This window comes from Amblyraja radiata, chromosome 29, assembly GCF_010909765.2.
Source record: "Amblyraja radiata isolate CabotCenter1 chromosome 29, sAmbRad1.1.pri, whole genome shotgun sequence".
NCBI lineage: Eukaryota > Metazoa > Chordata > Chondrichthyes > Rajiformes > Rajidae > Amblyraja > Amblyraja radiata.
Window position 1 is genome coordinate 31,943,307 of NC_045984.1, and position 21,672 is coordinate 31,964,978.

Here is a 21,672-nt window from a genome sequence, read left to right on the forward strand (position 1 = left end):
GCTGGGCTGTGCCGGACCGGGCCGGGCCGCTTCACTCTGTAGTTTGCCAAGTCTCCGTCATTGGCTGTGCAGGGCTTCGGGAGGCGGGGAGAAGCTGCCGGATTTCTCCAGGTTGATAGCGGGACGGGCGTTGCTTTGTGCTGGGCTGGGCTGCGCTACACCACACCACACCACACCTCCGTTGTCCCGGTCCTGTCCCAGTCTGAATACCGGGCACGGCGGCGAGCTGGCCATGGGTCCAAGAGCCGGCATCGCCGCGTTTCTCTTGTCCCTCAGCGCGGTCCCCGTCTCTCACCTCATCAACAACCTACCTGGCGTGGACAGGTGAGCAGGTGTAGGTAGGGCCTGGTCACTGGAATGTGTGTGGCCTTGTGTAAGACAGACCACACACATGATTCAGATTTAGATGTGAATTGTTTTAGATTTTTGATTGTTTTTTGATTTTCATTTCATTTGATTTGTTTTTTATTTTTTGACTTTTTGTTTTGTGTGGTTGATTTGATTTGATTGCATTAGATTTTTGGATTTCTTTTTGATTTGCGTGATTTGATTTGCGGTTTATTTGATTTCATTTGGTCATAAGGTCATAAGGAATAGGAGGAGAATTAGGCCATTCGGTCCATCCAGTCTACTCCCATTCAATCATGGCTGATCTATCTCTCCTAACCCCATTCTCCTGCCTTCTCCCCATAACCCCGACACAAATTTGATTTGATTTGTGTACGAAAGGTGACAGGTGAAAGGCTAGGACTTGTTCATTTCACACCTTTCATTCATTTGTTCTTTCTACCTTTCCATCCTTCACCCCCGACTCTCTGAAGAGGGGTGGAGATTGCAACCTTCACATGGTCCGCCCTGTTTCGACGAATGCAATCAACCCGGCGTGCACAATCAAATAGAACAAGTTGTCCGACAACATAGAAACATAGAAAATAGGTGCAGGAGTAGGCCATTCGGCCCTTCGAGCCAGCACTGCCATTCAATATGATCATGGCTGATCATCCAACTCAGTATCCTGTACCTGCCTTCTCTCCACACCCCCTGATCCCTTTTGCCACAAGGGCCACATCTAACTTCCTCTTAAATATAGCCAATGAACTGGCCTCAACTACCTTCTGTGGCAGAGAATTCCAGAGATTCACCACTCTCTGTGTGAAAAATGTTTTCCTCATCTCGGTCCTAAAAGATTTCCCCCCTTGTCCTTAAACTGTGACCCCTTGTTCTGGACTTCCCCAACTTTAGGCTGTGCACACCGTACGCAAGAAGAAGAAGAAGTCTGAAGTAGGGTCCCAACCTGAAACATCACCTATTCCCTTTCTCCAGAGATGCTGCCTGACCCGCTGAGTTACTCCAGGTTTTTGTGTCTATCTTCGAGTCTCACCCTGGTCACTCCCTCTTCTCCCCTCTCCCATCGCGCAAGAGGTACAGAAGTGTGAAAACGCACAACTCCAGTTTCAGGGACAGTTTCTTCCCAGAGAGACCTAAGAATCATCCCCTTATAGTCTCTCAAGGGTAAATTGTCCCTCGTGTGTGTATGATAGCTCTAGTGTACTGGGCGATTGCTGGTCGGCACGGAATTGGTGGGCCGAAGTGACTTTTTCAACGCTGTATCTCAAAACTAAAAGAAAGTTTTAAAAAATCATCCGTGGTTCTCTCTATTTACTAGGAGCCTTATGTATTAGCCAGTAACAGAAACATTCAAGAGAGAATTCAATGATTCAATGATACTCAATTGTCACATGTGCCTAGGTGCAGTGAAATGCTTTTTTTTGTATTCAATATAGAAATGGCGCAAAGAGTCGGAATGTTTCTGGCGCTGACGAAGTTACTAATGGGCCTGTCCCACTGAGGTGATTTTTTTTGGGCGACTTCAGGCGACTGCTGCAAAATTTTCAACATGTTGACATTTTTTCGGCGACAGTGGTGACACATTTTGCTGTCGTAGGTTGTCGCCAGGTGTCGTAGGTGAATTCCATGAAAACTAGTCTATGGCAGTCGCCTAAGTGGTTCAGGCCCATAAGTGTGTAGGAAGGAACTGCAGACGCTGGTTTAAACCGAAGATGGACACAAAATGCTGGACTAACCCAAAGGGACAGGCAGCATCTCTGGTGAGAAGGAATGGGTGACGTTTCGGGTCGAGACCCTCTTCAGACTGATAGTCTCAACCTGAAACGCCACCCATTCCTCCTCTCCAGAGATGCTGCCTGTCCCGTTGAGTTACTCCAGCATTTTGTGTCTATCTAAGTTACAAAGTACTCATTAGCATCATTAGCCTATCCACCTCAAACCTGCGCGTCTTTGGAGTGTGGGAGGAAACCGGAGCACCCGGAGAAAACCCACGCAGGTCACGGGGAGAACGTGCAAACTCCGTACAGACAGCACCCGTAGTGAGGATCGAACCCGGGTCTCCGGCGCCATGAGGCAGCAACTCTACCGCTGCACCACCGTGACACCCTGTACTTGAAGCCTCTCTGGAGGCTGGATCTACACTACACCAGGTTCTGCAGTGTCATCTTTGATATTTGCACTTTGTTCTCTGATGTCACTACCAATCTTTGCACTCTTGTAATCTGTGTTGAGTTTAATCATTTTTGCTGTGACTAGTGCACAGATATTTGTCAGTGTCAGGATATTGGCCCGAGGTCATGCAAGGTGGACTCTGGGGATTGTAAACATTGTGGGCAAGAGGCCATGATTCTCTTTATTGTTAACGGTTCAGTCAACAATTTAGAAGCCACCATTGTCTACGTGTACACAAGTCCTTGAGAGACTATAAGGGGATGATTCTTAGGTCTCCCTGTCTGTATTCTATCTGTTTGCCGACTGCTGTGGTAATTTCAATTGGCATTGAAATACAAAACCTTAACGTGTAGAACATTAACTCAGTGGGTCAGGCAGTATCTCTGGAGAAAAGGAATAGGTGACATTTCGGGTCGACATCCTTCTTCAGACTTAGAGTCAGAAGGGTCTCACCCAGACACCTTGTGAGAGAGTCCAAGAGTAGAGGTCACAGCCCCAGAATTAAAGGACGCTCTTTTAGAAAGGAGGTGAGGAGGAACTTCTTTAGTCAGAGGGTAGTTAATTTGTGGAACTCATTGCCACAGAGGGCTGTGGAGGCCAAGTCAGTGGATATTTTTAAGGCAGAGATAGACAAATTCTTGATTAGAGCGGGTGTCAAAGGTTATGGGGAGAAGGCAGGAAAATGGGGTTAGGTGATCAGCCCTGATTGAATGGTGGAGTGGACTCGATGGGCTGAATGGCCTATTTCACTCCTATAACTTGTGAAACAACACCTTTTCTTCAGAGATGCTGTCGGACCTGCTGAGTTACTCTATTTTTTGTGTTTCTATCTTCGGTTTATATCAGCATGTGCAGTTCCTTCCTACACATTCAGCGTTTATCATCTGTTAGTATTTAATGGTCCCATAGTTCTTCATTGGTCACATGTACCGAGGTCCCTAGTGTGTTGGATGGAGCTAGTGTACGGGGGTGATCGCTGGACAGCGAGGACGCGGTGAGCTGAAGGGCGACACGGTGGCATAGTGGCGGAGCTACTGCCTCGCAGCGCCAGTGACCCAGTTTCGATCCCGACAAAGGGTGCTGTCGGTACAGAGTTTGTACGTTCTCCCCGTGACCTGCGTGGGTTTTCTCCGAGATATTCGGTTTCCGCCCACCCTGTAGATGAGCAGGTTTGTAGGTTAATTGGCTTGGTATAAATGTAAAACTGTCCCTAGTGTGTGTAGGGCAGTGTTAGTGTGCGGGGATCGCTGGTCGGTGCGGACTCCGGGGGCCGAAGGAATTGTTTCTGCGCTGTATCTCTAAAGAATAATGAATTTGTCATCGCCCTTTGTGTAGCGACTCTTTGCATACCGTAGATATTCCAAGACAATCACTGTGACTTCTCACATGTGACATTAAAATATTATTCATTCAGTTTGCAAATGTGAGAATCTTTTATACGTTGGTGAATTATTCTGGCTGATGAAGTTTGCTGATGATACAAAAGTGGATGATTTTGAAGATGGTTGTGAAAAATTGCAGCAGGATCTGGATCGATTGGCCGGGTGGCCTGAGGAATGGTTGATGGAATTTAATACAGAGAAATATGAGAAATGTTGTATTTTGGGAAGTCTAACACGGGCAGGACCTACACGGTGAATGGTAGGCCTCTGGGGTTTGTTGTAGAGCATAGGACATTAGTCCCACCTGCCTGCATTTGTCCCTCTAAAACAACCCTATCCATGCACCTGTCCACACACCCAACATCCTTTGTCTGAAAAAGTTACCCCTCAGATTCCTATTAAATTTTTTCCCCTTCACCTTAAACCTATGTACACCTCTATAAGATCACCCCTCATCTTCCTGCGCTCCAAGGAATATAGTCCCAGCCTACTCAACCTCTTCCTATGGCTCAGACCCTCTAGTCCTGGCAACATCCTCGTAAATCTTCTCTGACCCCTTTCCAGCTTGACAACAACTTTCCTATAACACGGTGCCCAGAACTGAACACAATACTCTAAATGCGGCCTCACCAACGTCTTGTACAAGTGCAACATGTCCTCCCAACTTCTGTACTCAAAACTATGACTGATGAAGGCCAAAAGTTTAAAGATACAGCGTGGAAACAGGGCTGTGGCGTCGGAGTCGAGTGTGGGTTTCGACTCCACAGCCCTGCGTAGAAACAGGCCCATCGGCCCACCGACCCCGCACACTAACACTATCCTACACACACTAGGGACAATTTACACGTACACCAAGCCAATTTACCTACGCACCTGTACATCTTTGAAGTGTGGGAGGAAACGGAAGATCTCTGAGAAAATCCACGCAGGTCACGGGGAGAACATACAAACTCCGTACCGACAGCACCCGTAGTCGGGATCGAACCCGGGTCTCCGGCGATGCAAGCGCTGTAAGGCAGCAACTCTACCGCTGCGCCAATGTCAAAGGCCTTTATGACCACCCTTATCTACCTGCGAGGCTACCTTCACCAACACACCTAGATCCCTCTGCCCTACAACAAGTCAAGTCATGTCAAGTTTATTCGTCACATACACACACGAGATGTGCAGTGAAATGAAAAGTGGCAAATGCTCGCGGACTTTGTGCAAAAAGACAAACAAACAAACAACCAAACAAACTACAAACAGAATCACATATTCTTTTACATATTAAATATTGTGGGTGGAAGGAGAAAGGTTCAGTAAAGTTAGTCCCTGGTGAGATAGGAGTTTACAGTCCGAATGGCCTCTGGGAAGAAACTCCTTCTCAACCTCTCCGTTCTCACAGCATGGCAACGGAGGCGTTTGCCTGACCGTAGCAGCTGGAACAGTCCGTTGCAGGGGTGGAAGGGGTCTCCCACGATTTTATTGGCCCTGGAGTTGCACCTCCTGATGTATAGTTCCTGCAGGGGGGCGAGTGAAGTTCCCATAGTGCGTTCGGCCGAACGCACTACTCTCTGCAGAGCCTTCTTGTCCTGGGCAGAGCAATTCCCAAACCAGATGGTAATGTTCCCGGACAACTGTATTCTGACTGGGTCTCCTCCACTGCGACCCAACACAAAGCCACTGAGATTGGAATGACTCGGGCATCCGGTTACCGCTGACTGACTGATGATTGGTTTTCTCTTTTGAAGTCCCGAGGTGGTGTTTGCTGCTGGTGTTGCTGTTCTCCTGGGTCTTCTCCTCGTGCTGTACCTGCTGGTCGGAAGCAGTCGTCCCAAGGACCCTCTGTTTTACGGTGAGTGATTCTGTAGATGAAACAGGACCACCCAGCCCTTGCCAACCAGTGAAAGGCCTGGACAGAGTGGATGGGGAGAGGATGTTTCCACCAGCATGCGAGTCTAGGACCAGGGGTCACAGCCTCAGAATTAAAGGACGTTCCATTCAGAAGGAGATGAGGATGAATTTATTTAGTCAGAGGGTGGTGAATCTGTGGGATTCTTTGACTGGAGGCCAAGTCAGTAGATATTTTTAAGGCAGAGATAGATAGATTCTTGATTAGTACGGGTGTCAGTGGTTACGGGGAGAAGGCAGGAGAATGGGGTTAGGAGGGAGAGATAGATCAGCCATGATTGAATGGTGGAGTAGACTCGATGGGCCGAATGGCCTAATTCTGCTCCCACCACATGACCTTATGCTCACCCCATACACAACACACCACGGACAATTTACTAATTTTACCGGCCAATTAACCTACAAACCTGCACGTCTTTGGAGTGTGGGAGGAAACCGGAGCACCCGGAGAAAACCCACTTGGTCGCCGTGAGAGCAATGAGGTTTGTCAGCTTGAAAATGGGGGAGGGCGACCCCTTCTAGGCACTCGCATGTGAAGGGGAGTCACTAACTATTTGTGCTCAAGCCTACACAGAACTGAATTTATGTCGACTTTTATAGTTTAGTTTAGAGATACAGCGCGGAACAGGCCCTTCGGCCCATCAGGCCCTTGCCGACCAGTGATCCCCACGCACTAGCTCAATGCAACGCACTAGGGACAATTTACTGTAGCCAATTAATCTACAAACCTGCACGTCTTTGGGGTGTGGGAGGAAACCGGAGCACCCGGAGAAAACCCACGCGGGTCACGGGGAGAACGTGCAAACTCCGTACAGACAGCACCCGTAGTCAGGATGGAACCCGGGTCTCTGGCGCTGTGAGGCAGCAACTCTACCGCTGCACCACCATGCCGCCCTTGAGGTTGTTATGGCAATATGGCAATTATGGCAAGAGGTTGTCATGACAATGAGGGGTGCACGCATTGGCAAGGGGGGGGGGGGGGGGGGGGGGGTAGGAAGGGGATATAGTGATGAGTTAGTGAGTAATCTCTTGAATTTTGTTACAGTTTTTGCAGTGTTCTCGTTTACAAGTGTCATCGATTTAGTTATCTCCCTGGAGCAGGATGGCTACATCAAAGGATTCATGACCTTTTACATGAAAGAGGTGGGTTCTAAATGCCATGCTCCTGGTCCTGGGAGAAACATCACCAATCTCCTGGTGGCATCATAAGATCATCAGTGAATGGAGCAGAATTAGGCCATTCACCCCATCTAGTCTACTCCGCCATTCAATCATGGCAGATCTATCTCTCCCTCCCAACCGCATTCTCCTGCCTTCTCCCCATAACCCCTGACACACGTACTAATCAAGAATCTATCTATCTCTGCCTTACAAATATCCACTGACTTGGCCTCCACAGCCGTCTGTGGCAAAGAATTCCACAGATTCACCACCCTCTGACTAAAGAAATCCCTCCTCATCTCCTTCCTAAAAGAACGTCCTTTCATTCTGAGGCTGTGACCTCTAGTCCTAGACTCTCCCACTAGTGGAAACATCCTCTCCACATCCACTCTATCCAGGCCTTTCACTATTCTGTCGAGATGGGAGATTGCAACCTTCACGTGGTCCGCCCTGTTTCGACGAATGCAATCAACCCGGTGTGCACAATCGTTCTGGAGCAAATGCGGGCAAATGGGACTAGCTGCCATTGGGCATCTTGGTTGGCATGGATGTGTTGGGCTGAAGGGTCTGTTGCCCTGACTCTCTGACCAGGAGGCAAGGTAACAGATCCTGGATAATGAAAGTCAATAGACAGTATACAGTAGGTGCAGGAGTAGGCCATTCGGCCCTTCGAGCCAGCACTGCCATTCAATGTGATCATGGCTGATCATCCCCAATCAGTACCCTGTTCCTGCTTTCTCCCCATATCCCAAGGGAAAAACCCTCAGCCCGGGAAAGAGTGATGTGACCTAGAAATTCTTAACGTGCCACAGTCTGATGCCCAGAAAACCAGACACTGCAGTTGTGGCAAGTGGGAAGGCCGTGTGGGTTGCCCTTGCTCTCAGTATGTATACATGCATTTACTGTATGATGTCTCTCTACAGCAGTACTTCTGGCTGGGGTACAGAGCGAGGATATTGTACCATTGGTGAATGATGGCGCCGACTCTGTTTTGCTTTACAGGGGGAGCCCTATCTCCGCAGTGCCTACGGGATCGTGATCTGCTACTGGGATGGCACGGTCCATTACGTGCTGTACCTGACCATGATAGGTGCAATAACACTTGGGTAAGACACCAGGTTACAGCGCACAGGTAGAAGGTACAGGAGCCTGAAGACTGCAACAACCAGGTTCAGGAATAGCTACTTCCCCACAGCCATCAGGCTATTAAACCTGGCTCGGACAAAACTCTGAACATTAATAACCCATTATCTGTTATTTGCACTTTATCGGTTTATTTATTCATGGGTGTATATATTTATATTATGGTATATGGACACACTGATCTGTTTTGTAGTAAATGCCTACTATGTTCTGTGTGCTGAAGCAAAGCAAGAATTTCATTGTCCTATCAGGGACACATGACAATAAACTCATGAACTTGGACATCGACGGCTGTCGAAGGTTATGGGTTGACAGAAGCCATGGGCTGCAGAAGAGAATCAAGTGGGTTTAAAATGCTGGACCCATCAATCAAATCAGCTGAGATTTTCCCTCCTCACCTCCAAATTTTTAGAAAGGACAGAAGCACGCATGGAGGCGGTGTCTTCATCGGAGTTAACAATACCATTCCTTGTTTTGACAGAACTGATTTAGACAGCGACTCTGAGCAAATCTGGTGTCAAGCTACACTCGAGGGTCAGTCGTTACAGATCGGAAGCTTTTACCGACCACCTGACATGAAAACGGAGCCTCTTTTAGATCTTGGATCAAACATTCCAAAATTAACGCCTCGTCACGCTCTCCACTTATCATCCTGGGGGGCGATTTCAATGTCCTGGGTGTAGATTGGTCTGACGGCATACAAAGTGAACCAAAAGGGGCTCTCCAGGAAGCCCTAGCTGACCTTACTCTGGAAAATCACCTGTCCCAAAAAGTCACTTTCCCTACCAGGCGTGATGAGACAAGTGGCACCGAAAATACTTTAGATTTATTGTTCACTTCACACCCAGATTTAATTTCGGAAGTTTCATCGTGTGCTGGAATTAGCGATCATTATATTATCCAAGCAAAACTGCACTTAAAGCTTAAAGTTCCTTCAAAACCACCGCGTAAAATTTCCCTCTGGAAAAAAGTGAACAGCGAGGAATTTAAAGTCTTAGCAAAAAAACTGGGAAAAGATTTCTTCAACCTGCAACCAGATAAAAGATCCGTAAAAGACAACTGGGTGTGGTTGAGAAAGTCTTTAAATAATATTGTTACAAATCATGTTCCTCAAAAACTAATTAAGGGCCGTATACGTCCTCCTTGGTTTTCGGCAAAACTGAAACGTCTCTGCAGTAAGAAAGAGAAGTTTTATATCCGTGCCAAAAAAAGGGGTACAAAACTGGACTGGGACAATTTTACTAGTGTACGAAAGCAAGTCGATCGTGCAATTAGGAGTGCTCATAGACAACATGTTTCCTCTATTCTTGGGGGAGAGCAACCTAAGGCTTTTTGGAGATATGTCAAATCCAGACGGACAGACAACACTGGTGTCCAGATGCTTAAAGTGGACAACTGTCTGATCACTGAGGACCAGGCGAAAGCAGAAGCTCTTGCAAACCAATTTCAACACGTTTTCACCCGGGAAGATGTGGAGACTTCATCATTTCCTGTCCTACCGCCCAGCCCGTATGCTGATATGCCTGCTATTCAAATTGAGGTTGAAGGTGTCAAGACGTTATTGCTCAACATCAATACCACAAAAGCAATTGGACCAGATCAGATACAGAATCAAGCCCTCAAGATCGCAGCCGAAGAACTGGCTCCAGATTTGCAGTTCATTGTTCAACAATCGCTTGACTTAGGTGATGTTCCGCTGGATTGGAGGAAGGCTAACATCACTCCTCTCTTTAAGAAGGGTTCAACCACCAACCCAGTGAATTATCGTCCGGTTTCATTAACAAGTACTTGCTGCAAATTGCTGGAGCATTTAATTGATAGTAATCTGATGCGACACATGAACAAACACAATATTCTGGCCGACAACCAACATGCATTTAGGAGGCATAGATCATGTGAGTCTCAGCTTATCCTGACGACAAATGACCTGGCCAAGCACCTTGATAGTAACGTCATCATGGATTTAGTTGTGCTGGACTTTTCTAAAGCATTAGATGTCATTCCACACCAGAGACTGCTTCGGAAGCTTGACTTCTATGGTATTCATTCCAACACGAAACAATGGATTTCCAGTGTCCTGACAAAACATCTTCAGCGTGTGTGTGTGAACGGAAAGAGCTCCAATTGGCATCCAGTGTTGAGTGGTATACCTCAGGGCACAGTACTTGGCCCACACCTATTTTTGCTTTACATAAATGACATCCATGAAAAAGTCGCAAGTACGACCAGACTATTTGCTGATGATTGTTTGCTGTACCGTCCAATTAAGTCAGCTGATGATGAAGATGCTCTCCAAAAGGATCTCGATACTATGGTTGAGTGGTCACAACAATGGGGCATGCAGTTCAACCCTTCCAAATGTGAAACCATGCGTGTCACCAGAAAGAGGAATCTAGGCGAAACATCTTACAATATACTTGGTGCCACCCTTGAAGAATCCAAACAAACCAAGTATCTTGGCATCAAATTGCAGAATGATCTGCGTTGGAATGGTCAGACTCATCACGCAACGGTGAAAGCAACAGGTGTCCTAAACTTTCTGAGGCGCAACTTTCATCATTGTTCAACTTCTGTCAAGGAGAAGCTATACTTCACCCTCGTTAGACCTCATTTGGACTACGCAGTTGCAGCATGGGACCCATACACAAATAAAAACATTTCTTCCATCGAACGTGTCCAAAGACAGGCAGCTCGATTTGTTACTAACACCTATGAGAGAGAAGCGAGTGTCACCAAACTTCTGAATTCTCTGGGGTGGAACCCTCTCCAAGACAGACGTGAAGCTCACCGTTTGACCTGTTTTTACAAAATGTTAAATGGTCAGCTCGACATAGACTACAAGACCTACACCAAACCCAAACCAATTAGTAGCAGACGAGGGCATTCGATCCAATTTGTGATCCCAGCTACAAAGACAGATGTGTACAGCAATTCGTTCTTCCCCCGCACAATTAAAGCATGGAATAATCTCCACCCTACTATAGTTACCCAACCAGATGCAACTGCATTTAAAGTAGCTCTTTCTTCCCAATAACCCTTTCTGGCTTAAGCCCTCCCTTCACCACCTCCAGTTTAAATTCCATTTGGAATATTTTGGAGGACCAAGAAACCAAGAACCAAGAATGGGTGAACCCTGTGATGAGCTTTTGTCAGCACTGGGCCTGTACTCGCTGGAGTTTCGAAGGATGAGGGGGGGGACCTCATTGAAACATACAGAATATTGAAAGGCCTGGATAGAGTGGATGTGGGGAGGATGTTTCCACTAGTGGGAGAGTCTAGGACCAGAGGGCACAGGCTCAGAATTAAAGGACGTTCCTTCAGGAAGCAGATGAGGAGGAATTTCTTTGGTCAGAGGGTGGTGAATCTGTGGAATTCTTGCCACAAGAGGTTATGGAAGCTGCCAATGGACATTTTTAAAGCAGAGATAGATAGATTCTTGATTAGACCAACACACAAACCAACCTCCCTTCCATTGACTCCATCTACACCTCGCGCTGCCTCAGCAAGGCACACACATGAACAAACGTGTCGGAAGGATGCTGATGCTGGTTTAAACCAAAGATAGACACAAAAAGTCTGAAGAAGGGTCTCGACCCAAAATGTCACCTATTCCTTTGCTCCACAGATGTTGCCTCACCCGTTGAGTTACTCCAGCTTTTTGTGTCTTATCTTCAATGACCAGACTCTTGGTTTGCCCACAGGTGGAATTACCGAAGTGTCGGACTCTATTGGCTGGGTTCCCTGGTGATGAGCCTCATCACCCTCTTGCTTGGGACGTCCGTGGGTGAGTAACACTCGACTGCCTTACAGCACTTGCAGCGCCGGAGATTCGGGTTCGATCCCGATCACGGGTGCTTGTCTGTACGGAGTTTGTACGTTCTCCCCATGACCCGCGTGGGTTTTCTCCGAGATCCTCGGTTTCCTCCCACACTCCAAAGACGTGCGGGTTTGAAGGTTAATTGGCTTGGTAGATGTGTAAATTGTCCCTAGTGTTTGTCGGATAGTGCTGATTTGTGGGGATCGCTGGTTGGTGCGGACCCTTTTTCACAGAGGGTGGTGGGTATATGGAATGAGGTGCCAGAGGCCCAGCAACATGTCGACACGTGACGCCTGTATGGTCGTGAGTAGTCGCCCAAAGAGTCGTACATTTTTCTGGTCGACACTGGATTTTCAACATGTTGAAAATTTTCGGTCACCTGCTGCAACTATGACAGGTGCCGGCAAGTCGCCGAAAAAATTGCGTAAGTGGGACAGGCACTTTAGTATAGAGGAATCGCTGCTAGGCATGGACTCGGTGGGCCGAAGGGCCTGTTTCATAGCTGTATCTCTAGAGTCTAAAGTAACGTCTAAAAGTACTTTTCCAAAAGGTTTGGCTGCCATTTTTATTTTCTCCAATCCTGCAGGTAAATTTGGAAGTGAAATCCGCCCGGCCTTCCTGTTGAATATTCCGTATGTACTGATCCCAATTTGGGCTGGAAAGAAAATTATTGGCAGCCCCATATCCCTGCCGTCGGCATCAGCGGATCAGGTGAGGAATAGTGCCAATCGGAGCAGATACGCAGAAATCACAACTTGTTCTCCTGGGATTCAGGGTCAGTTTCTTCCCGGCTGTTATCAGGCAACTGAACCATCCCACCACAACCAGAGAGCAGTCAAAGACAATAGACAATAGGTGCAGGAGTAGGCCATTCGGCCCTTCGAGCCAGCACCGCCATTCAATGTGATCATGGCTGATCATCCCCAATCAGTACCCTGTTCCTGCCTTCTCCCCATATCCCCTGACTCTGCTATCTTTAAGAGCCCTATCTAGCTCTCTCTTGAAAGTATCCAGAGAGTCAGAGAATTCCACAGACTCACCACTCTCTGTGAGAAAAAGTTCCTCGTCTCCGTTCTAAATGCCTTACCGCTTATTCTTAAACTGTGGCCCCTGGTTCTGGACTCCCCCAACATCGGGAACATGTTTCCTGCCTCTAGTGTGTCCAAGCCCTTAATAATCTTATATGTTTCAATAAGATTCCCTCTCATCCTTCTAAACTCCAGAGTGTACAAGCCCAGCCGCTCCATTCTCTCAGCATACGACAGTCCCGCCATCCTGGGAATTAACCTTGTGAACCTACACTGCACTCCCTCAATAGCAAGAATGCCCTTTTGCAAATTAGGGACCAAAACTGCACACAATACTCCATGTGTGGTCTCACTAGGGCTCTGTACAACTGCAGAAGGGCCTCTTTGCTCCTGAACTACCATCTACCTCATTGGTGACCATCGGACTATCTTTGATCGGAGTCTATTGGCTTTACCTTGCACTAAACGTTATTCCGTAGTCATGTTCACTATCTGTACTCAGTAAATGGATTGAACATAATCATATATAGTCTTTCCACTGACTGGTTAATACACAACAAAAGCCTTTTCACTGCACCTCGGTACACGAGACAACAAACTAGACTGAATGAGAATAGGAGGCATTTTCATGGAGTCACAGCTACTGTGTAGAGGGAAGATTATTCCACGTCAGACTTGAAGCGCAGGAGGATGAGGGGTGATCTTATAGAGGTGTATAAATTCATGAGAGGAATAGATCGGGCAGATGAACTGAGTCTTTTACCCAGAGTAGGGGAATGGGGAACCAGAGGACATAGGTTTAAGGTGAGGGGGGAAAAGATTTAGTAAGAATCTGAGGGATAACTTTTTGGTGGGGGTATGGAACGAGCTGCCGGAGGAGGTAGTTGAGGCAGGGAGTATCACAACGTTTAAGAAACATTTGTTAAGGTACCTGGATAGGACAGGTTTAGCGGGATATGGGCCAAACGCAAGCAGGTGGGTCTAGTGTAGATGGGACATGTTGGTTAGTGTGGGCAAGTTGGGCCGAAGGGCCTGTTTCAATGCTGCATCACTGTATATGGGCCAAGTGCAGGTAGGTGGGACTAGTGTAGATGGGGCATATTGGTAGGCGTAGGCTAGTTTGGTTGAAGGGCCTGTTTCCACGTTGTATGACTATTAGTGTTGTGAAATATATGATTTAGTTTTGAGATACAGCTTGGAAACAGGTCCTTCGGCCCACCGAGTCTGCACCGACCAGCGATCCCCGCACACTAACACTATCCTACACACACTAGTGACAATTTACACGTACACCAAGCCATTTCACCAACAAACCTGCACGTCTTTGGAGTGTGGGAGGAAACCGAAGACCTCGGAGAAAACCCTACGCAGGTCATGGGGAGAACGTACAAACTCTGTACGGACAGCAGCCGCAGTCGGGATCGAACCCGGGTCTCCGGCGCTGTGAGGCAGCAACTCTACCGCTGTGCCACCGTGGCTGCCCAAGATTGATTATTGATCTTTGACCTGAACTGTTTCTTTATTTTGGACCTGTTGTTGCTATTCCATCAGGTTGCCAGAGACCAGACAAGGTGGCTGTATTGTCGGCCTGTTGACGTGTTCCTCATGCTTTACCTGACGTTCGCCATTATGTACACGCTGCTCAGGGGCTTTGTAAGTGTCAACGACAAAAATGTCTGTGAACGGATTCCTTTCGACTGTCCGGGGCCACAGTTTATTCCCACCCTTCTGAACCATCACCCCACTCCAGTGTGTGAGAAGGAACTGCAGATGCTGCCTCACACCGCAGATAAACACACAGAGTGCTGGAGTAACTCAGCGGGTCAGGCAGCATCTCTGGAGGAGAGGGATGGGTGTCATTTCGGGTCGAGACCTCAGTCCGATGAAAGGTATCGACAGGAAACGTCACCCATTCCTTTGCTCCAGAAATGCTGCCTGTCCCGTTGAGTTACTCCAGCATTTTGTGTCTGCCTGTAGCATCAATTCCTGTTGTTCTTATTCCCCTTATCTTGCCCCCCTCCCCCCACACCCCTCCCCCCCCCCGTAAAGAATTGGTGGGTGAGGGTGACACCTAGCTATTTGCGTGAATTTGTGTGGTGTTTCATAACGAGAGGAGTTGAGTATAGGAGTAAAGAGGACCTTCTGCAGTTGTGAAGGGCCCTAGTGAGACCACACCTGGAGTATTGTGTGCAGTTTTGGTCTCCTAATTTGAGGAAGGACATCTTTGCTATTGAGAGAGTGCAGCGTAGGTTCAACAGGTTAGTCCCCGGGATGGCGGGACTGTCATATGAGGAAAGATTGGAAAGACTGGGCTTGTATTCACTGGAATTTAAAAGGATGAGGGGGATCTTATAGAAACATAAAATTATAAGAGGACTGGACAAGCTAGATGCAGGAAAAATGTTCCCAATGTTGGGGGAGACCAGAACCAGGGGCCACAGTCTAAGAATAAAGGGGAGGCCATTTAAAACTGAGATGAGAAAAAAACGTTTTCACCCAGAGAGTTGTGAATTTGTGGAATTCTCTGCCACAGAGGGCAGTGGAGACCAATTCACTGTATGGATTTAAAAGAGAGTTAGATAGAGCTCTAGGGGCTAGTGGAGTTAAGGGATATGGGGAGAAGGCAGGTTATTGATTGTAGATGATCAGCCATGACCACAATGCATGGCAGCGCTGGCTCGAAGGGCCGAATGGCCTCCTCCTGCACCTATATTCTATGTTTCCGACGTGTCATTCCTTTGATTCAGGTCGCCCTCGATTGCTCCTTGGATTTCTGCGACACTTACAAATACGATCAGGAGCCTTACCTGCTGGATCCAGTCATGTACCCCCGGATCCAGGTAAAGCCATGCTGCCGGCAACGGGCCGAATGGAACACGGGCTACGGGTCACACTGGGGTTATTTTCCATGGGCTGCAGAAGAGAATCGAATGGGTTTCGAGTGGGTTGAACCTGAGATGAGCGTTTGTCGGCACTGGGCTTCTACTCAGTGAATGAGAATCAGGGGGGACCACATTGAAATGTACAGAATAGTGAAAGGCCTGGATAGAGTGGATGTGGAGAGGATGTTTCCACTAGTGGGAGAGTCTAGGACTAGAGGTCGCAGCCTCAGAATTAAAGGACGTTCTTTTAGGATGGAGATGAGGAGGAATTTCTTTAGTCAGAGGGTGGTGAATCTGTGGAATTCATTGCTACAGACGGCTGTGGAGGCCACAAGTCAGTGGATATATTTAAGGCAGAGATAGATAGATTCTTGATCAGTACGGGTGTCAGGGGTTATGGGGAGAAGGCAGGAGAATGGGGTTAGGAGAGAGAGATAGATCAGCCATGATTGAATGGCGGAGTAGATTTGATAGGCCGAATGGCCTAATTCTACTATCACTTATGACGTTATGACCTTATGATGGGACTGCACTGGAGGTCCACTGGTCTACTGGAGGCCATTATAGGATACACTCTATCGACATGCATAAAGACATTGATGACTCTCACATCAACCCTGCAGGACAGAGGCAAAGATGCGCTCAGTTTTTGCGAGGTTTAGTTTAGTGTGGAGATTCAGCGTGGAGACAGGCCCTTCGGCCCACCGGGTCCATGCCGACCAGCGATCACCCGTACACTAGCACTATCCTACACACACTAGGGACAATTTACAGAAGCCAACTAACCTACAATCAATCCTGCACGTCTTTGGAATGTGTAGGAAACTGGAGCACCCGGAGAAAACCCACGCGGTCACAGGGAGAACGTGCAAACTCCGTACAGGCAGCACCCGTAGTCAGGATGGAACCCTGGCTCTGTGAGGCAGTAACTCTAGCGCTGCGCCACCGTGCCGCCAGAGGTGGGTGGGATGTCGGAGGTATTCCGTGACGTGGGGGGGGGTTAATATTGACATCTCTCTCTCTTTCTCTCTCTCTGTCTCTCTCTCTCTCTCAGATGCTGGTGAATATGTTCTACCTCTTGCCCTTCTTTGTCCTGGCCCTGTACGGCCTGATTGTGCCTGGCTGTGCGTGGATGCTCGATCTCACCGTGGTGTTTGCTGGAGCCATCGCTCAGGTGAGTCACTGCAGCTTCATCGATCGTGGCACAAGTCCGTTAGCGATACGAGCAGAATTAGGCCATTCGGCCCATCGAGTGTGGTGGTTGTACGGCCTGTTTCCACGCTGTGTCACTTTATGACTCTTAAGGGCCTGTCCCACTTACGCGACTTTTTCGGCGACTGCCGGCAACCGTCCTAGGTGGCCGAAAATGTTCAACATGTTGAAAATCCAGCGGACGACCAGAAAGACGCTACGAATCTTTAGGCGACTGAGGAGACGACTCACGGCCGTACAGGCGACATGTCGCGGGGGCGAAGCCTGTATGGTCGCGAGTAGTCGCCCAAAGAGTCGTACCTTGTTCTGGTCGCCACTGGATTTTCAACATTTTCGGCCACCTGCTGCAACTATGATGGGTGCCGGCAAGTCGCCGAAAAAATCGTGCAAGTGGGACAGGCCCATAAGTCTACTCCACCATTCAATCATGGCTGATCTATCTCTCCCTCCTAACCCCATTCTCCTGCCTTCTCCCCACAACCTCTGACACCCGTACTAATCAAGAATCTATCAACCTCTGCCTTAAAAATATCCACTGACTTGGCCTCCACAGCCGTCTGTGGCTCTGGGACTCTTTACTACAGGTAATGGTAGTTGGGCTGAGACAATGTCCTGTTCGATGGTACATGGAATTCAAATTCATTATTGTACAGAGTTCAGTGCAAGTATCACTCTACATGAGCACGTGGAGACATCATAGATAAGCATCTCGGATACAGTACCAGTGTATAGGAGCAGTACAGTGAGGGTGTTCAGAGTGGCCAGATTTGGCGCCATTTTCAAGTCCCAGTTGTAAGTGCCGCGCTCTTGACCTGACCCTGAAGGCCCACTGCCCTAGACATTAGAGATACAGCTTGGAGACAGGCCCTTCGGCCCGCGCCGACCAGCGATCCCCGTACACTAGTACAATCCTGCACACACTAGGGGGGCAGTTTTACAATTTTTACCGAAGCCAATTAACCCACAAACCAGTACGTGTCTTTGGAGTGTGGGAGGAAACCGGAGCACCCGGAGAAAACCCACGCAGGTCACGGGGAGAACGTACAAACTTCATACAGACAGAGCCTGTAGTTGGGATTGAACCCGGGTCTCTGGCGCTGTGAGGCAGCGACTCTACCCCTGCGCCACGGTGTTGCTGTGTGGGAACGGTGGGTGGGACTGGCCGTTTGATCATTGTCGTCTGTTTATTTCCCCTCAGGCTCAGTTTGCCCACGTGGGTGCATCCCTACACCCGCGCACCTCCTTCACGTACCGGGTGCCCGACCACGCCCTGTCCGACTTTCTCTACGCCAACGCCATCTTTGCCATCGGTGCTCAGCTCCTGGCGCTACGCTGCGCTATTCGCCCCGGATTCTTCCACAAAGGAGTGCCCCGAAACAGCCAGGAAATGGAGAAGAAAGTTAACTAAGAGGGCGGACTGACTACAACATTGGCTGACGCTGGCGGCTGGCTCAGACCGGTGACGCCATTAGATCGCTCCGTCCACCTAGACCTACCTGATCTCCCTGTCCCCCTCCCGTTCCCACACTGACCTTTCTGTCCTGGGCCTCATCCACTGTCAGAGTGAGGGCCCAGCGCAAATTGGAGGAACAGCTCCTCATATTTCGCTTGGGTAGTTTACACCCCAGCGGTATGAACATTGACTTCTCTAACTTCAAGTACCCCTTGTATTCCCTCTCTCTCCATCCCTCCTCCCCCTATCATAGTTCTCCGACTGTTCCCCTGATTAATTCTTACCTCTGTGTGTGCTTCGTTGTCACCTTCTCCTAGCTAACAACGATCTATTCTATATTCTTGTGCTTCATCCCCTTTGATGTCTCGTTTTCACACCTTGCACTTCCTTATCTCTGTATCTCCCTCTCCCCTGACTCTCAGACTGAAGAAGTTGTCTCAACCCGAAACGTCACCCATTCCTTCCATCCCGAGATGCTGCCTGTCCCGCTGAGTTGCTCTAGCTGAGTTACTTGTGTCTGTCTTCGCCAATAAAAAGATTGAAATGCAACATCCACCCGACTCCGTGGACACTCCCCTCCAATCCTCCGAGTCAGAGCTCACAAATTGCTTTAGTTATATTTGTCCATTGCCACCAGCATTCATTGTCCACCTCCAATTCTCCAACTGGAGACACAGGCAAGAATCATTTGTGTTGGTAGGGTCCATGAAGTCCAGAGGCAGACACAAAATGTTGAAGTAACTCAGAGAGTCAATGCAGCATCTTTGGAGAAAAGTGCCTATTGCTATTCTCCAGATATAGAAACATAGACAACAGGTGCAGGAGTAGGCCATTCGGTCCTTCGAGCCTGCACTGCCATTCAATATGATCATGGCTGATCATCCAACATCAGTACCCCGTTCCTGCCTTCTCCCCACATCCCTTGATTCTGTTAGCCCTAACATCTATATCTAACTCTCTCTTGAATATGTCCAGTGAATGGATGCTGCCTGACCCGTCGAGTTACTCCAGCACTTTGTGTCTATCTTCGGTGTAAACCAGCATCTGCAGTTCCTTCATGCATATTTAGACTAGACTGGACAAGTGTTCCTTTCCAGAAATCTCACTCAACACGTCAGCCTATAAAACCTCCGCACCACCGCAGTACAGATCGCACGTTTGCAGATGTCGTCTCGTGGTTAGAGGCACTTAAACAGGTCCTTGGCGGTTCCCCCTAGTGGACACTCATGGTCCTGATAAAGTCATAAGTGATAGGATCAAAATTAGGCCATTCGGCCCATCAAGTCTTCTCCGCCATCCAATCGTGGCTGATCTATCTCGCCCTCCTAACCCCATTCTCCTGCTTTCTCCCCATAACCCCCGGCACCCGTACTAATCAAAAATCTATCTATCTCTGCCTTAAAAATATCCACTGACTTGGCCTCCACAGCCGTCTGTGGCAAAGAATTCCACAGATTCACCACCCACTGACTAAAGAAATTCCTCCTCATCTCCTTACTAAAGGAACATCCTTTAATTCTGAGGCTGTGACCTCTGGTCCTAGACTCTCCCACTAGTGGAAACATCCTCCCCACATCCACATCCTGCAACTATTTTCAAATTACTTTGAAGAACAGGGTCAACCTCTTCCAAGTCTGCTGGAAAATATCTCTCGGTCCATGTCATCCAATAAATGATTTGATCCCCATCAATGTTGCTGTTCGTGGGAATTTGGCACTCACACACTGTCCACGACAACTACTGAATCTCAATGGCTAGAAAAATATTACAGTACATATTAAAGGATTTATATATTTTAATTATGAATGGATATTATAATTGAATTGTTATAGGAATTGGATACGTACTTCAATGAGAAAAAAAACTAATCGCAGGGCAATAGAAGATGGACTAACTAGATTATTCTTACAAACAGTTAGCCTGGAGTTTTCACTTTAGTGAAATGACAATTCTTTGATTCAAAGATTGATCTAGGAATCAATTTGATCTTGATTATATTATATCAACTATCTTTGTATGTACCTGAAGAATGTTTTTATAAAGGTCTTTGTTCATTTTTACATTACCTCTTCCGGTTGATATTTTGTAAAATAAAAAACAATATTGTTTAATTTGTACAAAAATATTTTGTTCGTTTTATCAACTCCAAATCTAGCCTGGCCATCACTTGCACCTCCTCCTCCAACCTCATCCACTGTATCCATTGTTCAAGGTGTGGACTTCTATATGTCATATCCTTGATATGATTCAAAGGCTATGATATGAAAAAAGGGTCCCAACTTGAAACGTCGCCTGTCCATTCTCTCCAAAGCAGCTACCTGACCCATTGAGTTACTCCAGCATTTTGTGTTTTACTTGAGATTCCAGCATCTGCAGTTCCTTGTTCCAGTTTCTTTACGATATGATCCGAGGATCTGAGGAAGGACGTTCTTGCCATAGAGGGAGTACAGAGAAGGTTCACCAGACTGATTCCTGGGATGTCAGGACTTTCATATGAAGAAAGAATGGATAGACTTGGCTTGTACACGCTAGAATTTAGAAGATTGAGGGGGGGATCTTATAGAAACGTACAAAATTCTTAAGGGGTTGGACAGGATAGATGCAGGAAGATTGCTCCCGATGTTGGGGAAGTCCAGAACAAGGGGTCACAGTTTAAGGATAAAGGGGAAATCATTTAGGACCGAGATGAGAAAAACATTTTTTACACAGTGGTAAATTATGGAATTCTCTGCCACAGAAGGTAGTTGAGGCCACAGTTCATTGGCTATATTTAAGAGGGAGTTAGATGTGGCCCTTGTGGCTAAAGGGATCAGAGGGTATGGAGAGAAGGCAGGTACAGGATACTGATTTGGATGATCAGCCACGATCATATTGAATGGCGGTGCAGGCTCGAAGGGCCGAATGGCCTACTCCTGCACCTATTTTCTATGTTTCTATGACCGGCTAACTGACAGGTAAAGTCAGTATCAATCAAATAACAAGTACTAAACACAATAAGTCTCAGTCACTGTTGGTGACCAAACATGATATAAAATATTTAAGATACAATTCATTTAAAAAATACAAAAGATTTTAAAAATTATATCATAATAAAACAGATAAAAGCATTATATTACAATAATTTGTTGCTACCTCAATACAAAATATGTAATTAAATAATCATTTTCATGAGACGACTGGG

The 21,672-nt window shown here is 47.5% G+C and overlaps 1 protein-coding gene across 1 annotated transcript in view; it reads left to right on the plus strand.

Moving 5' to 3' along the window:
- Nucleotides 1–19,308, plus strand: part of LOC116989635 (transmembrane 6 superfamily member 1-like) — a 21,747-nt gene extending 2,439 nt beyond the window's left edge. Inside the window, exons 2-11 of the mRNA XM_033047203.1 lie at nucleotides 73–324; nucleotides 5,636–5,739; nucleotides 6,841–6,938; nucleotides 7,959–8,062; nucleotides 11,801–11,883; nucleotides 12,503–12,627; nucleotides 14,496–14,597; nucleotides 15,692–15,784; nucleotides 16,881–17,000; nucleotides 18,237–19,308. Of these exons, the coding sequence (XP_032903094.1) occupies nucleotides 73–324; nucleotides 5,636–5,739; nucleotides 6,841–6,938; nucleotides 7,959–8,062; nucleotides 11,801–11,883; nucleotides 12,503–12,627; nucleotides 14,496–14,597; nucleotides 15,692–15,784; nucleotides 16,881–17,000; nucleotides 18,237–18,446 (1,291 nt within the window). The 3' untranslated portion in view covers nucleotides 18,447–19,308. The remainder of the gene's footprint in view (nucleotides 1–72; nucleotides 325–5,635; nucleotides 5,740–6,840; nucleotides 6,939–7,958; nucleotides 8,063–11,800; nucleotides 11,884–12,502; nucleotides 12,628–14,495; nucleotides 14,598–15,691; nucleotides 15,785–16,880; nucleotides 17,001–18,236) is intronic.
- Nucleotides 19,309–21,672: the final 2,364 nt, after the last annotated feature.